At 46.5% G+C, this 18,019-nt stretch overlaps 1 protein-coding gene across 1 annotated transcript; it reads left to right on the top strand.

Annotated features, from left to right (window-relative positions):
- The first annotated feature begins 5,961 nt into the window (after positions 1 to 5,961).
- On the top strand, positions 5,962 to 16,987 carry adrb3a (adrenoceptor beta 3a). The gene is given in 3 exon segments (XM_067228197.1): positions 5,962 to 7,264; positions 7,266 to 7,835; positions 16,873 to 16,987. Coding segments are annotated over 3 exon segments (1,341 nt in total). The 5' UTR covers positions 5,962 to 6,521; the 3' UTR covers positions 16,901 to 16,987.
- Positions 16,988 to 18,019: the final 1,032 nt, after the last annotated feature.

Here is an 18,019-nt window from a genome sequence, read left to right as displayed (position 1 = left end):
CAGAGCATAGGAACCCTGCCCTGGTACCTTGAACTGTCCCCTGTGACATGTTTGCTCATCCAGAGTCAGAGCAGATACTGCTTGACCCTCTTAAAGAGACGGCGCTCCATAACGACATCCCTCCAAAACAGACCCTGGTGAAGATCACGCTCAATGACTGGAGAAAAAAAAACGTACGGGTAACCTTGGTTGTTACAGAAACACAGTGCACTCCCTATACAGTGCATTTGTGAGAGCGTGAGCGTGTTGTGGGCAGAAATGTTTGCCTGAGAGGAGCAAAATGAAAACATTGTATCACCCGTACCAACATGGGTGTTTGAAGGGACTTGTTGTGACAGATCCTCTGCTTTGTAAACTTGTGGGAAAGCAGTGATACTGTCTATAAACACATTAAGCCACAAGGGCCTTCCAGTCGATAGAACCTTGAAGATGTGGAAGCCTGCCATGCCAGGTAACTCCCAACACAAACAGCGGCCCTAGTTTCCTGCTCATTACACGCCTGACGGGAGGGAAGGGAGTCTGAGGGTGGGGGAGGAGTGTCCTGAGGTCATTATAACTTGATTGGCAGCCACCCCTCCGTTCAAATGTTGATTTTGTGCAGAAACACACGCGCACACCGTCACTCACTCACTAACAGACACACACACACACCTCACTCACTAACAGACACGATCCGCATGTTTGCACTGTGCTAATGCATACCCACTGTATAATTAGCCTCAGAGCTTTCTTCAACTGTCGGTCCAACACAAGCAAATATTGTGGTCAGCCTCTATAATGTTCGTGAACCAGATACCCATATAGAATGCAAATGATGCTTTAACCACCTAGAAAGAAAGAGCACGTTTAGTTTGTGCCATTGAGAATCTCTGCACAGAACACTCGGACGGAAACCATATGTGTGCATTTAGGCAGTTATCGGCATGGCATGCTCAGACGACCCCAGAAGCAGGCCTGTTCTGAGCGTCTTTGCGGCTGGGACCGGAGCCTTGTGGAGGGCATCAGCGGACCCACGGTGCTGGCCAGGCCTCAGCCGCCCCGACATGTGGTTCCGCTCCCAGGGTAATGAGAACAATTTCCCCCCTGAGCCGATAGCTGTGGAACGCCGAACAGCTTTGTATCAGAACCCCCTCCCCTCCCTACTCTCCCTCCCCCCCCCCCCCCCTTCCCCTCTGCTCCATGATCTCATCCAGCATTTGTGTTCAGCAGAGAGGACGGGGATCGGGCCCCCACGAAACACACAGGCTCTCCCCCGCGGGCCGGACCAGCGGGCCAGGGAGGAGAATCCCTGCCAGGGTCTGGTCTCTCTTTTTGTATCTCGGAACTTTTTCGGTCTGAAGTAAATCAGGAGGACGGTCATTGAGTAATGAAACAGAGGTGTCGGGTGTTGCAACAATAAACATGATATGGATGACCAGAGACCAGGCCAATGCCAGAATCTTGTTAAAAAGTGCTTTGTGTACAGGCCCCATTCTCACTTAGAACAAAAGGTTTTTGAGAACATGTTACTTTAGGTTAGAGTAGATTTTGAGGACACGAGGAACTGTGGTCCAAAAATAGCGACAAAGCAATAGAGGCTGATGGATGACAATAAACGCATCGCGTGACATCATCCCTCGTTATCCACTCATCATCCAAACAGTCAGACAGCCTGACCTCTTACGCCTCGTCCATCAGAGAGCTTGTTGCATTGTTGAGCAATTTCTGGACAAGCGTGCTGGAGCCCGGCTCTAGTGATGCACGCCACTGCTCTCCCAGGATCCCGGTGCTGTGTGTGAAGGGGACGTCCTCGGGAATACACAACTCTCTCCTCGCATTCTTCTGTTTATTAGAGGCCACAGCAGACTCAAACACACACCACAGAAGAAGACAGTCTGGGAGGTCAACTCAAACACACACTACAGAAGAAAACAGTCTGGGAGGTCAACTCCAACACACACCACAGAAGAAGACAATCTCGGAGGTCAACTCAAACACACACCACAGAAGAAGACAGTCTGGGAGGTCAACTCCAACACACACCACAGAAGAAGACAGACAAACCTGCCTCCAGGTTTCTCAGATAGCCGTCTCCTTCTTGCTGTGCGCTGACATCACTGGCTTGGGGGGGTGGAAGGTGGCATGGAAGTGTGTGTGTGTGTTGGGGGGGGGGTGCTGCTGGAAGTGAAGGTTTGGAGAGCCCGTGTGTGTGGGGGTGGGGTGGGTGGAAGTGAAGGTTTGGAGAGCCCGTGTGTGTGGGGGTGGGGTGGGTGGAAGTGAAGGTTTGGAGAGCCCGTGTGTGTGGGGGTGGGGTGGGTGGAAGTGAAGGTTTGGAGAGCCCGTGTGTGTGGGGGTGGGGTGGGTGGAAGTGAAGGTTTGGAGAGCCCGTGTGTGTGGGGGTGGGTTGGGTGGGAGTGAAGGTTTGGAGAGCCCGTGTGTGTGGGGGTGGGGTGGGTGGGAGTGAAGGTTTGGAGAGCCCGTGTGTGTGGGGGTGGGGTGGGTGGGAGTGAAGGTTTGGAGAGCCTGTGTGTGTGGCAGGGTCTGTGGGGAGGGTCGGGATGTTTTGCGATTGCAGTTTCCTCTCCCCCCCGTACCCGTCCTCTTGATTAGCTTCTCCTGCTAATGGAGAATTTCCTGTGTAAAGAAAAGAAACTGGGATGAACTGGATAGGGCAAACTGCAAACTGATTTGCCAACTGAAAGATAAACAGCAGAGTCACGACATTCATGAGGGGGATCTCCATTCTGTAACCCTGATAGGTTTGTGTCAGGTTTTTTGTTTGGTAAATTGAAACCTGAATCATCTTAGATACATGATACACGGGAAAAAACTTCAATCCCACTTGACCGAATCGTTTGTCTCCATACTAGACTTCATTTCTGTTTGATTGAACTAAAACCTTAAGCCTCTCTCCAGATTGCCAGGGTAGTTATCCACCTGGAGCCATAAGCACAGCTGGAGACATTGGTAGGATCTAAAGTACAATGATTAGCTTCATAACAAGTTCACCTGCTGTGCCCTTATATCAGGGCATGCCATGCTGAAATAAGACTCGGTTTAAGTTCTTCAACCTTGAACAAAAAATTGTTTCTTTTCTTTGGATTGGCTTCTGCTATAGATGTAAAAAAATATATTTAAAAAACCTGCTGCAACAAACTACAAAGGAATGCTGACGAGAGAATCTTTCACGAGTACAGCTAAGATAAAATCGACTTATGCATGCTAACTCAACTCACAACTTCACCTCACAACCTCATCACCAACTCCTGCAACATATGAACCGAATGACACCTACACAGTGTCACGATGATCTAATCAGACTGCACCCGTCTGAAGGTTTCCATGGTAATTAAGGCAACATTCCCAGGAAACAGAGAGTGTGTGATAAACAGGCGTACTGAGCCTGTGTGGCAGTTCTCATGATTTACAGCCTGTCACACTGCACTGAGCAGCCCCTGTACACTGTGTTTCCTTCCTTTGAGGAGTGGAGCCACATATAGAACATGTCCCTTAAAACCCACCGGTGTTTGTGCCCACATTAGGGGCAGCCGTGAGAGAGACAGAGAGATGACCAACTGCCAAACAGACAGACATATGAGCACAAGATTACAAATGACCCCTCGTGGCATGAATCTACTCCGTCTCACTAAGACAGGGGCGTGTCACGTCCACAAGTGCAGTCATCAGCACTGGGACCTGCGTCAAAGCCACGCCCCCCAGCCCCATCAAGTTCATCACCTCCATCACCACCCGAGTATGTGCCAGTCGGCCAAAGACGCCCGGACTAGAATCGGCTCCACATTCAGATTCACCGACGACATCTTCTCACGCAAAGACAAATGAGGACCTGTCAAGCTTTCAGCTCTGCGGCTCCGTGGCTCAAGCTTGATGCCCTGAGACGGGGGCCTTGCTCCCCAGCCCTTAGCACCCCCCTCTTTCCCCTTCCCCTTAATGCGTTCCATCCCCTCCGCCCTGCTTCCTATCCCACGACTGCATGCAGCAGAGCGGGCTACTGAGAATTACATTAGAGTGAGACAGGGGGAGAGGGGGGCACAGGGAGAAGGCCACATACATCACAGTGACAGAGAGAAATGCGTCTTTTAAGATACAATCGGATTGAGCGACTGTATTAGCTTTGCTGTAATGGAGGACTTGCCTGGCCGAGAGCTTTTTTGCTCAGGTACCAAATGAGTTAGGATGTGGACTGACAGACTCCCAGAAGCACACTGTTCTTTTTTCCAGTGAAAAGAGGACATGACAAGGTGCTCCGCAGCTCCAAACCCGATCCTCAGCTTTGCTTTTATAAACCACCAAATGTTTTCTTAAACATTTCTTTGTCATCCCAAAAATATGAACATACCTCCAAGGAACTTAATTTATTTTAAGAACTTCTTATTAAGAACTTCTTATTAAAAGACTGTGATCAGAAAGATCTGAAGATTCAACAGAAGTCTTCCTATGTCTCCCCGGGGCGTCAGGTTAGTAAGATCTTTCTGGACGGAATCAAACCAGGATCTAGATCAGTCACAGAGACCAACATCCTCATCCTCGATCAACAAACAATCCATGTCATGATTAAAACAAAATCAAATGTTCCACATAAACATTTTGAAAGAAGTCCTCACAGATTCGATTCAGAAAAGTTCAGTTCTACAAAAAGGCTATTATTAAACCGGAGTGCTGTCTTTAGCACGAAGGGGGACAGAAAGGGAAATGACAGTGTTACATATTTAGACACGCTGGGCCTGTGCCCTGCTGAAGCTGCTGTTGGCCAGAGACATCACAACAGCCCACATTGGAGACAGATAGCATGCAAAGAATTCGCTTGATTGTTCTTCCTCTGTGTGTTGGCTCGAGTCACGGCGAGATAACAATCTATTATTTTTTGTGCTTTCGAACTCAGTCAGGGAGGGAAAGGACATATTTCCCTGTTCGGTTCAGCTGGGGGTGTATGCTGTTTTGCGGTCTGCACTTATTGGAAATGTTTGACAGCAAATTCTGTTAAACCCTCGAAACAGATTGCTGCTGTGCACGCTGAATTTGAGAAACTTTTCTCAGGGATGAGAAGCTGTATCTCATGTGGACAGGAACACGGTATTGTGGGGAATGTTTAGTTCTTCTATCTTTCCAAAAACATCTGTAACAGTCCAGAGTTTTTTTTTTTTCTTGGGTAGCAGCCAATAGAAAACCCTCTCATAGCCACCATCATTATTTAATTGAGACGTAATTGAGTTCTTGCTGGGCAAATTCGTCCCCAACCACTTCCCACAGGCAGGATGTAGTGGGTGAGTGTGAGAAGTTGCATAATATGAACATCGTCAGATTGAAAGACAGATGGATATCTTGGCGGAGCCGGCAGCGAACAAGTCAGTCCAGTTGCTGCTATTGTCATGTGAAAACCACCAAGTCATTGGTTAACAACAACAGAACAACCAGCGTGGTTAACCACAGGCCAGAACAAGTCATTGTGGCCCACTGGCCAGTGTAAACTTTTACATTATCTCAGCATTGACAGATGTCCTTCTTCTCTATCTGAACTGTGGTGTTGAGCTAGCTGAACACTTGCTGGTGAGTGCCGCAGTGAAGGGTCTTGGCATTGCCTTACCTGATGCCTGTGTTTCACTGGGTTGTGTGGGTGTTTGTAAGTGGGCAGTGCTCCCTGCGTCTTTAATGGCATGGTCTCAACACACAGCCACACTTCACTGCTCCTCCCCCCCTCTCTCCTGGGTGTGATTATATGTAGGCTGAGGGCAACCTACACTTTGGCTACAGCCAAGAGAGAGAGAGAGCGAGAGCGAGAGAGAGAGAGAGAGAGAGAGAGAGAGAGAGAGAGAGAGAGAGAGAGAGAGGGGGGGGGGGGGGGGAGGAGAGAGGGGAGGAGAAGGAGGAGAGATAGGGAGATACTGAAAAGAGGGTGGGGGCAAGCTCTTGGTGCACTCTGCTTGTTCTGTGTCAGCGTCACAGCTGCTTGCTCTACTCCAGTGGCATCGCTTTTCTACAACACATTGCGAAAACTCTCCAGCTACAAGTGTCGACTGGACTTATCTTGTATTCCACTGGACTACATAGACTTTGTCCGATTTTGAAAACTTTTACTCGACTCACATTTTGGTTGTTGTGCCCTATCTTTTACATGGAGTTGTTACATTTGCAGGGTTTGCTATTAATTTGGACATCTCAGGATTCACTGCCTGTGCCACTTGCTTCAAAGGAACTTCTCACATCTTAGATTTTTTGGTCTCCGTAGACATTAAGGAAACACGCATAGGTCATTGATGCTTTTACGACAATGAAAACTTGTACAAAAAATGTTTCTGCTGGATTTATATTTAAATTGTTAACTTAAATTGATACTTTATACAAGTTTGAGAATGTGACTTTGAGAGAAAATCCACAAACCAATAAGTCAAGAAAGTCCTTCAAAATGCTCATTAGAAAGTTCTTTTCATTCTCAGGATTCTTCAGGATTTGATGAGTTCCGGATTGGAGAATCTCAATACTCGCTACATGTTGCTTTGCCAAAAAAAACTTTCCCAGTGAAGATGGACTACAACTTGAGCAGCCCCGTGGCCAACGGTACGACAGAGCCTTACCACCCGGCTGCTGGATCCTGGATGCTCATAGTCCTGGTCATCATCATCCTGACCATCGTGGTGGGTAACCTGCTGGTCATCATAGCCATCGCACGCACCTCCCAGCTGCAGACGATGACCAACATCTTCATCATGTCGCTGGCCTGTGCCGACCTCATCATGGGGGTGCTGGTGGTCCCCCTGGGCGCCACCATCGTAGTGACGGGAAACTGGCAGCTGAGCACCACGTCCTGCGAGCTGTGGACGTCCGTGGATGTCCTGTGCGTCACGGCGAGCATCGAGACGCTGTGCGTGATCGCCGTGGACCGCTACATCGCCATCACGCGGCCCCTGAGGCACAAGGTGCTGATCAACAAGTGGCGCGCGCGGCTGATCGTGTGCGTGGTGTGGATGGTGTCGGCGCTCATCTCCTTCGTGCCCATCATGAACCAGTACTGGCAGGCGGAGAACGACCCCGAGGCGAAGAAGTGCTACGAGGACGACGCGTGTTGCGACTTTGTGACCAACAGGACCTTCGCCATCATATCCTCCGTGGTGTCCTTCTACGTCCCTTTGCTCATCATGATCTTCGTCTACGCCAAAGTCTTCCTGATAGCCACGCGGCAGGTGCAGCTCATCGACCGGAACCGGCTCCGTTTCCAGAACGAGCGCTCCGGGGGCCCCACCCAGCCGGGGGGCCCCGTCCGGACCGCCCCCCCCCCCCCCCCAGGGCTGCGGGGGCTCGGCCAGCAGCAGCACGCACAGCAGGAAGAGTTCCCGGAGACGGTCGTCGCGCCTAACGGTTGTCAAGGAGCACAAGGCCCTGAAGACGCTGGGGATCATCATGGGCACCTTCACCCTCTGCTGGCTGCCCTTCTTCGTGGCCAACATCATCAACGTGTTCAACCGGAACATTCCCTCCGGGGACATCTTCCGGATGCTCAACTGGCTGGGGTACATCAACTCCGGCCTCAACCCCATCATCTACTGCAGGAGCCCCGAGTTCCGCGCCGCCTTCAAGAACCTCCTGGGCTGCCCGTGGATGGCCACCCCGCGGCTCAACACCTTCTACAAGGAGCTCCGGACGCGCTGCCCCTGCTTCCTGGGCGCGGTGGAGGCCGGGGCGGCCGGATCGTTCCAGAAGACCCCCGTGACCCCCACGGATGGGGACGAGAGCCTGGGGAGCAGCCAGGGGAGTTACAAGAGCGAGGAGCCGTCGCCCGGACTCCCACACTCAAACGGCAGTACGCAGTTCAGCGGCTTCTCTGAACCAGAGTCAGAATTGTAAGTCCTTCACCGTTTTTCGTTAATGTCCTAACTAGAAACTACAATCCTTCCAGTAGCACATGCTGGTGCCACATCAGATTTTATATTGAAGTAGGGGACCGCTGTGATATGCATACAGCGCAGTGACATTATTGGAGATCTGTCAGGGAGGCGGAACATGTGTCAGAATAAGCCATCAGTCGAATCAAACGTTCTGCTGGGTGCTGATCAAATGGAATATCAGCGTGTTTGGTCTTTGTGTTCCGTGAAAGTTCCTTTGGCCCCGTGGCCCCAGCCTGCATCTCTGTGCAGCCCAAAGCAGAGCAGACAGGGATATGCATATATACATACAGTACCAATCACCAAGTTTGGACACATTTTCCCAATGTGTCCAAACTTTTGACTGGTACTGTAGATATCTCTGATATCTCTGTTTCCCACTCATCCTCTAATCCTCATCTTTGCTTGTGTCTGTGAGAGTTGTCGGGGGGGGTGGGGGGGGGTTATTTCAGCGTCACCATGGCATCTGAGCAAACTGTTGACTTTGAATCTGGGCTCAGTTCACCGTTAGGGTTCTGAGATGACTTGTAAGATATTAGTCACAAAGAAGAAAGTGTGGATGTGAACCTCAGGACTCTTTGCGCCTTGAACAAGAGAGAATCCATATATGGATGAATAAATCACCGGCCTGCCATGGCAGATTAAAATAGATTTAATCGAGAAAGGTACTAAAACAAATACTGACTGAAACATAGGATCCTGAAGAAATATAACAAAGTTACACAATGTCATGTGGAAATGTAATCTCTGCATTTCCACTCTTCAAACCAATAAACATCAAGGTAGTTCATTTGAAGTTTGTAGATTTCTGCTGCCATATTGTGTTACCTGCTCTCCATCTTAGAGCCAAGCTGATGTCAACGTTACATAAATGATCAACAGATGTGCAATGTTTTGTTGTGGCAACAGGAAACTGGAACTTTTGATCAATACTTTTTTTTTTAATAAAATCTGAAACCTTAACCTTTACTTTTCAAATCCATTTGAAAAGTTAAACACATCAATTGTGAAACATAAAACTGCCATTTACCAATCAAAAAATTCCCAACAGTATCACGAGAGGAAGTATGGGAGAGACTATATGGGAGGGAGGATGAGAGGCAGTACGGGAGGCAGTGAGACAGAGGCAGTATGAGGGAAGCAGTTTGAGAGAGGCAGTATTAGAGACATTGTGTGAGAGTGTGTTTCTGCCTCCTCCAGGGCCCCTTTACAGCCTGGGCAACGCCCCCCAGAGCTGATAAACCTTTATCACTGGCCCACAAGACATCTCTTCACCAGCACAGGCTGTTTACTTCACAAACAGCCAATGATATCACACGCTGAAGAGCCCCGATTCAGCTACGGTATGGCCGGGACGCTTCACAGGGATCCTTCTAAACTCACCCAGTAGTACAGCCGGCGAGTCATTTAAAGAAATCCCCCTTGAGGGCTGAGGCTGAGCGGCTTGGCTTTGAGTGACATCCCCTCCTCTGTGCAAGGAAAACAAGACAGTGACTATGTCACTAATTTGGGCGATTAAGGAAAAGCTTGTCTTCCTTTGGTGGTGTCAGGAGCTTTGTTATCGTTACTGATCTGTCTCGGCGGGGTTTAGGAAGCATGGAGGCTGTTAATTTGCACGCATTCCTCCCACACATGCACACACTCCAGTCCAAGGCGAGCTCCAGAGCTCCGTGGCTGATGATCGCCTGTCCACGGGCACCAGGGGTCCTGGCCACGGGCACCAGCGGTTCAGCCCACGCTCTGAACCGCTAGATTCACACGTGTGTTTGACCAATCCTCTCACAGTTCTTTCCGTCCCGTGTTTCCATCTCGACTGCGTTTACACAGATGTGATCCATTGCACGCCGAGATGGGAGAAATTTAGGAGCCCCCCCCCCCCCCCCAAAAGCCCTTCCTTAAAAGGAGCCTGGCGTGTTCCACGGTTCGCCAGCCTGAGGGCAAAGGCTCAGAGGAAAAGGATTGGACGGATCGTCAGGGAGATCATGAGGAGCAGGAAGTGTCTCGGAGGAGGTTTGGTGGGTGTGATGCGATGGTCCCATCGTGGAGTCTGACGGATCTGGATGGTGAGAGCATGTGCTCTCTATTAGACCTCGGGCGACGCGGGGAGTGGGCGAGTCCGGTTTCCGTCCCAGCGGTGATCTGCAAGGGCTCTACGGTCTCAGAATCCAGAATCAGAATCAGAATGGGGATTTATTCGCCATGAAGGTTTGCACAGACAAGGAATTTGCTTTGGCAGGAAGGTGCATACAATAAACATATAGGGACCTAAAATTTAAATATGTGGACTATCTATACTAAGGGTACATAAACTAGCAGTACTAAGTGGAATTAGAATTAAATAAAATATACAATAAAATATAAGTTGCCGTAATTTACAATATAAAAATACAAATATTACAAAAAATACAAATGTACAAGATACAATTTTGTAATGCAGTGCAAAAAGCAGTGTGTTTTAAGCAGGAAGTCATTAGAGTCAGTGTGGTCCCATGGCCTTGTTGAAGAGGCCAACAGCGGAAGGGAAGAAACTGTTTTTGTGGCGTTAGGTATTGGTCCTGATGGACCGCAGCCTTCTGCCGGAGGGGAGTGACTGAAACAGGGAGTGTCCAGGGTGGGAGGAGTCGGCCACAATCTTCCTCGCTCGCCTCAGGGTCCTCAAGGTGTGCAGGTCCTCGAGGGTAAGCAGATTGCAGCCAATCACCTTCTCAGCAGTGCGGATGATACGCTGCAGCCTGCTCTTGTCCTTGGCAGTGGCAGCAGCGTACCAGACGGTGATGGAGGAGGTGAGGATGGACTCGATGATGGCTGAGTAGAAGTGCACCATCATTGTCTTTGGCAGGTTGAATTTCTTCAGCTGCTGAAACGTCATCCAAACACCTGGATGCAGTGATCTAACCATTACAACACGTCCGAGGTCACTTCCCTGACCCCCCTCTGTGTGACCGAGGGGGTTGGTGAGGAAGCAGGAACATTGACAGAGACCAACAGTGATGGCTCCAAATGCAATGCTGAGCTCATGTTTTCAGGAGAGGGAACAGGGGGCTTTTTTATTGAAAGAAGGGGTGTCTATTCCAGGAGAAATTCATCCAGTCTACACACGCCATTTTCTGCTCTGCTGCTGTGGACAGAAAACATCGGTGCATTTCTTGCAAGCACGTAAACACACATTTCAAAAGTTTTCTAGTATAGATAGTCCACATATTTAAATTTTAGGTCCCTATATGTTTATTGTATGCTGATTCTGAAACTAGTGCACAACATCAACGTCATCATTCTCAGCCACTCCCTCTGTTCGCTGATTGGACCTACAAAAATGTGTTTACTAATACACCGAAATCCCAGACCAACTACAGAAGCAAAATCAAAATTGAGCGGAAGTACGTAGGAGGGCAGAGCCAGGCTACTGAAACTGAGGTCATAGCTAGATTTGGATTAAGATTTGGGTTGAACTGGTGTGATGAAAGAGATTGGAATTGTGTGGGTCTGAGATCATATGCCATTTTGCAAACTTTTCTGTCCAAACAATAGATTGAAAGAGAACTGGAGCTTAGTGTGTTTTGTTTTTCTTCATGTCAATATGTAGAGTAAATGTCTGGAAGCTGGAATGTTTACAAGTTGCTTTTATGTATTGCGTGTTTTAGAGACCTTGGCTTAGTAGCAGTGACAGTGGCACTAAAAGGTTACGACCTACACATCTTGTCTGAGTCCTAGCACAGATCATGGAAGCCTATTGTGGCTCTTTGTAGAATTGGCTTTGGGATTTGTGCTGAAGACAAGCTATCACCCCTGGACCTGTCAGAGCTCCTGTTGGGGCGTACGTTTAAACTCTAGGACTCTCAGTCAGGTATTACATTATAAAACGTTATTTGTTTTGTTTTGGGTCTAATACAGACGCAGAAATGAAAGAACATAGCTAGAATAGCTGTGAAATGTACTACTTTTAGGAATAACACAGTTGCACTGCTGTAACTTTGTTTTCATCTGAAAAAGCCAACAGCCACATGGATCTGAAGACTTTCCCCTGGGGCCCGGTCAGCCAGGAGGGGCGGTTTTAAAACATCACTGCGGCTGTACGGCTGAGCCGTGGATCTCAAGCAACAACACTCCAGATGTGCCTCAACAAGCAGGCCAGGCTCTCGTGATATGCTACTGTCATCGTCGTCAAGAGAACATGAGTGAGAAGCGCAGTCCGCCATTATTTCCCTGCTCCCCGACGGAGAGGGAAAGCCAGACCGCAGAGAGAAGGTCACAGACCTGATGTCTGCTGAAACGTCATCCAAACACCTGGATGCAGTGATCTAACCATTACAACACGTCCGAGGTCACTTCCCTGACCCCCCTCTGTGTGACCGAGGGGGTTGGTGAGGAAGCAGGAACATTGACAGAGACCAACAGTGATGGCTCCAAATGCAATGCTGAGCTCATGTTTTCAGGAGAGGGGGAACAGGGCCACGGCCGTCATCGGCACATGCTTCGTGTTCATTGAAAAGCAGAGATGCATGCAACTGCTGGCCATGTCAACATGCTCAACGGGCGGAGCATTTGTGTTTTTGTCACGTATCCAGTGTGTTCATCACCAAGTCACGTATCCAGTGTGTTGTCCAGTAAGTACAGGGAATGTCCCTGTACTTACTGTAAGTCGCTCTGGATAAGAGTGTCTGCTAAAAAATGACTAAATGTTATCTGGCCCAACATGTTCACTCTCCTATGGACTGTTAGAGCCATGCATTTTGTGGAGCCGCATTAGGCAGTGCAGATTATGTATTTGTGGAAAGCCCTATTAAAGTGAACTTACGTGATTACGATTCAATTATCTCGAGATTGTTCAATAACGCAGGGTATTCGCTGTACAGTGCTTAACCAAAAATAGAATTCAACGGATTTAAACTAATCATGTTGATGTTTAAAATCACTTAAGCATACAGCCAGATAAGGTCAATTGAGCATGGCGTGCTCTAGTTTACAGCACTCATCTGTCTTTAATGCATGTTTTTATACAGTGGACAGCCCTTCCTAGTTAGCGCTCATTAATTAGCAAAGCTCTCAGCATCCGGCTGTACCTTCTGTCACACATGTTCACCACAGCATGGGAACACATGGAGGAGGGGGAGGGGGGAAGTGTGACATTGACAGTTTGAGTAATGGGAAGGACATCAACTCTTCTGGCCTAATCTGATGTGATACGGGGCTTTTTTATTGAAAGAAGGGGTGTCTATCCCAGGAGAAATTCATCCAGTCTACACACACCATTTTCTGCTCTGTTGCTGTGGACAGAAAACATCGGTGCATTTCTTGCAAGCGTTTAAACACACATTTCACAAGTTTTCTATTCTTATGGACTGAAACTGAGGTCATAGCTAGATTTGGATTAAGATTTGGGTTGAACTGGTGTGATGAAAGAGATTGGAATTTTGTGGGTCTGAGATCATATGCCATTTTGCAAACTTTTCTGTCCAAACAATAGATAGAAAGAGAACTGGAGCTTAGTGTGTTTTTTTTCTTTTCTTCACGTCAATATGTAGAGTAAATGTCTGGAAGCTGGGAATGTTTACAAGTTGCTTTTATGTATTGCGTGTTTTAGAGAGCTTGGCTTAGTAGCAGTGACAGTGGCACTAAAAGGTTACGACCTACATAGCTTGTCTGAGTCATAGCACAGTTCATGGGAGCCTATTGTGGCTCTTTGTAGAATTGGCTTTGGGATTTGTGCTGAAGACAAGCCATCACCCCCTGGACCTGTCAGAGCTCCTGTTGGGGCGTACGTTTAAACTCTAGGACTCTCAGTCAGGTATTACATTATAAAACGTTATTTGTTTTGTTTTGGGTCTAATACAGACGCAGAAATGAAAGAACATAGCTAGAATGGCTGGGAAATGTACTACATTTAGAAATAACACAGTTGCACTGCTGTAACTTTGTTTTCATCTGAAAAAGCCAACAGCCACATGGATCTGAAGACTTTCCCCTGGGGCCCGGTCAGCCAGGAGGGGCGGTTTTAAAACATCACTGCGGCTGTACGGCTGAGCCATGGATCTCAAGCAACAACACTCCAGATGTGCCTCAACAAGCAGGCCAGGCTCTCGTGATACGCTAATGTCATCGTTGGATACTGAGGGTAAATGACTTAAGCGGTCTGAACTCAAGACACAACTCCCATGGATGTTTGCAGAGAAACTTAGCTTGTGTATGTTCGAAGAAGGTGTGTCATGCCATCTCTTTACCTCACAGACTTCTGGTGTTGTCTTCCAGTGGTTTAGCATAGAAACGGCTCGGGGAGGGAACCCATTGTGCAGAAAGAGGCGAAGGAGAAATGTCCGTCTGTGTCTCCTTATCCTAGGACCTCCAGTAACTCAGAGACGAGACATAACTGACTCAAATACCTCAAAGAACAACACATTAGGGTGCAGTACACCAGTGCTTACTGGTGTGACAATGTTGACTCAGGATACAGCAATACAATAATGTTTTAAAGATACGTACAGAGTTGTTACGTAAATTAGTATCTTTGGACTGGTTCTGGCTGAAGTTGATATGATCTATGAGGTTTCTTCATTCAGCTTGCATGGTACCGTAGAGTACAATGTTCAACATTCTTATGTCCACGGTAATGGCAATAAATTATTAATACTGATGGTACATAAAACACTTCCAGATACATTAGGTTTAGCTGTTGAACAAAGGATGGCAACCAAAAAATTACGTTTCTTGTGAAACGTGGAAACAGGAAGTTGATCTGATGACAGATGAATGCCCTGAACAGTTTATCTAATAAATCACTATAGAGAGTCCAGAGAAAGGATTCAACACAATGCTAACTACTTCCTCTTACAGTCAGTGACGACTGTACTATTATATACGGCCATGTCATACAGTAAATACAGGTTGGTAGATTGTACAATGAACAACTGCAACCATTTACAAAGACATTTTGCACTGACCAAGCTATGTAAATATTTTCTTTAATACTCCACACTTCGAATTATATTTCTCAACTCCTGTGAGTTTGTTATTGTGCAAATTACTAGGCACGATTAATAGATGTTTTGACCTAAACCAGGGAGGAGATCAGGTGTTGGGAGAGTATTCAGTGAGGACTATTTCAGGCAGCAGTGATGTGAGAAATCTCCAAGACTCATTTTCAAAGGATAGCTGAATATTTGATCCAATCCCAGCGTATCAAGAGTTTAAATGCTGGGCTCAGGTAGCTGAGAAGAATACAGCACAGGATGGGACACATGCAGATAGAAGAGATGGAAAGACTAAATGGCTCTAATCCATAACGAAACTCCTTTTTCCACCTCATAAAAACAGCTGGCCAAAATCAATCTTTTTTTTTGCCAGATCAGCTTGAGGAGAAACACATCCTATGCGGGTAATGGAAAATTCCAAGTGAATTTGTCATGTTAATTATAAATAAAACATTTACATTCAATAAAATTTATTTTATTCTTATCACATAATGAAGTTTGAGGAAGGAAATTGTAAATCATCTATACACTACTGAAAATCTTCATCCTATTTTATTAGATAATATACTAGAAATACATTCTAAAAGAATAGAGCAAGCCAACCAAGTGAAATATAGTTCCTTAGTGGTAGCTTTACTTAAGAGAACAAAAATCCCAGAGCAGTGATCAAATAACAATAACAATAATTGAAATAATTGGTGTAGCAGTTTGTATGTGTTCTCAATCAGGGAAGCGAACATACAGTATGAGGTAACCTTGATTCGACACAAAATAATACAATACGCAAATATTTTTGCAGAAAAGGGTTCCAGGGGCGAGACCACCATCCCTGGCCACCAAGTCTTCCTTCTGCCTGCTAACAGGCATGGCAAAAGGGAAAAACACACCAATGTGAGATGACGGATGCCAACAGGCTGATCTCCTTCATTTCTGCAGTGTAAACCTCCTCTCTGTCTCCTCCAGAGCACTGTGACGTGTTTTTGATCAAGTTCATGTTTTTAAAGTAAAGGAGCTAACTTTAGAATATCAAGTGCTTTTTTTAGGCGGTCGTTCTGCCAAAGAATTGAAGCCCACCAAAGATCTAGTTTCTTTAAAGGGTCAGAGTGACTTTATCTACAGGTTCTTGCAGAACAGTGATGGTTGTGAATTGTTTATACCTTCCTGTGGAGACATGTACAGTTTAACTCGATAGGATCAGAATTTCAGGCATTTCGGGAAAAGATAGGAAGGGCACTAAGTGGGTAAGGAAGGAGGGAAAATTTCGAGAACTCGTTCAGAGACTGGCATTCAAAAGAACACCAATGACAAGCAAGGGAATAACTTTCAAAACTACTATTGCTACTAACTACTTTAACTTTAAAGCAATTCTTTAAATAGCATTACAATGTTGTTATTATTCTTAGTTCTGCAGGTACGTTTGTTCCAATTTTAGGATTCTCTTGCTGTAGAAGAATCACATTTGCTGATTGTTTGTGCACGTTGAAGTACTTTCTCTAACCAGTGTGTGTCAGGGTTAACTTTCACAGGGGCAATCTCCAAATCTAATAAACAATCACCCTCTTGATGATGAGATGGCTTGCTGGTCCAAAAGTGGGAATACTTCAAAAAAGAAATAAGCAAATGGGCCACATGTTTGGGATGTCATGGCGGTATGAACAAACGTCTGATCTTGTAAAGCAAATGTGCATGTCATAAGTGATAGTGCCACATGTGACAGCTTAATCCTGTTCAGGTTTAGATCTCTGGCTGTCACTTCCAATCCAAAAGAGCAAAGAGGGAAGTCAGCATCTAAAAAAAGGAATGTCATTTTTTCCTGTCTTAAGATTGATTCTTTCAGAGATGACAAGCCTAGATATTTGTATTTTATTATTCGTTCATTTTTGGGTGTGTGTGTGTGTGTATGTGTGTTGAAGGGGAGGATCATCAGTCATTTTATTGAGGCAACTTTTCAACTGAGTCAGCCATTTGAAATGTTATGCATTCTCCTCTGGCAGAATTGTTAGTTCACCTGTATGTCTTTCTTCTCTCAGTTTCACATTACAGGATAACGAAGGCTGAGGGAGAGATCAGAGCACTGAAGACGACAGAGGCCTGTCTCCTGAGAAAAGACGCCACTGCATGGGCTTGTGGAGATGGGGGCGGGGGGGGGGGGGGTGAAGATGGGTCCAGGAAGTGAGATGGCGGGTCCAGGAAGTGAGATGGCGACAGGCCACATCGAAGTGGAGGACTAAAGGGCCGGACAGGGAGCGCTGACTGAGTCAAAGCCACACTGCCACGTAGTGGTGGATCTGGACATGAGAAAGAAGAGCTTGCTTCAACTGAGACGGTAGTATGATGGAACTGACTCTCCCATTGCATCAGCACGCTCCCATCATACGGTGTACGATATTACTGTGGACGGACTTTCCCCACAGCGAGAGACACTTCCAGTTGCTCTCATGATGTGGATCAGTGACACACCAATAGAGACTGGAGAAGCAAAACACGTCTCACTACTAGAATAAAGTGGCAGATTTTGCAACAAACAACCATTACTAAATTATTTATTTATTGTATACCCATTTGTAAATGCAAGAAGTATTAAGTTAATGATACCAGAATGTCATGCTGTATGTTTTCACTGTCCACTAGTAATGTCCCAAAGTAACTAGATTTAACCTTCTGCAGCATCAACCCTTTTATTGCCAACGAGCTGTGTATGGAATCCACATTCACTGCATTCTGGTCTTTTAGTTTAGTTCTGGTGCCGTTTGCTCCTGTTTTCTCCTAAGAGTCTGAAATTTGGCCATTTGCTATTAACCCTTGTGCTGCCTTCGGGTCACATGACCCAAAGGTTCATAACGAACCATCGTTGTGTTTACCCAATTTTACCCAATACAAAAACAAATAAAAATAATTTTCTTTTAACCATTCCAATGTGGGGGGTCTGAAACAGCCCGACAGTTAAAAGAAAATGCTTCACTTTGTTTTTGTATGAGGTAAATTTGTCGCAATACGACGGTGGGTCACAATGACTGATGGGTCAGAATGACCCGAAGAGAACACAAGGGTTAAACTGGTCAGACCATCCCTTTGCCTTGCACTGAGACACACATTAATAAAATGTAAAATAAAACAAATAAAACAATTGTCAATTCACTTTTTCTGAAGCTAACAATGTTCAAAGAGCTGTATGTT

The sequence above is a fragment of the Osmerus mordax genome, chromosome 24, assembly GCF_038355195.1.
Source record: "Osmerus mordax isolate fOsmMor3 chromosome 24, fOsmMor3.pri, whole genome shotgun sequence".
NCBI lineage: Eukaryota > Metazoa > Chordata > Actinopteri > Osmeriformes > Osmeridae > Osmerus > Osmerus mordax.
This window is presented reverse-complemented; position numbering and strand designations above follow the sequence as displayed.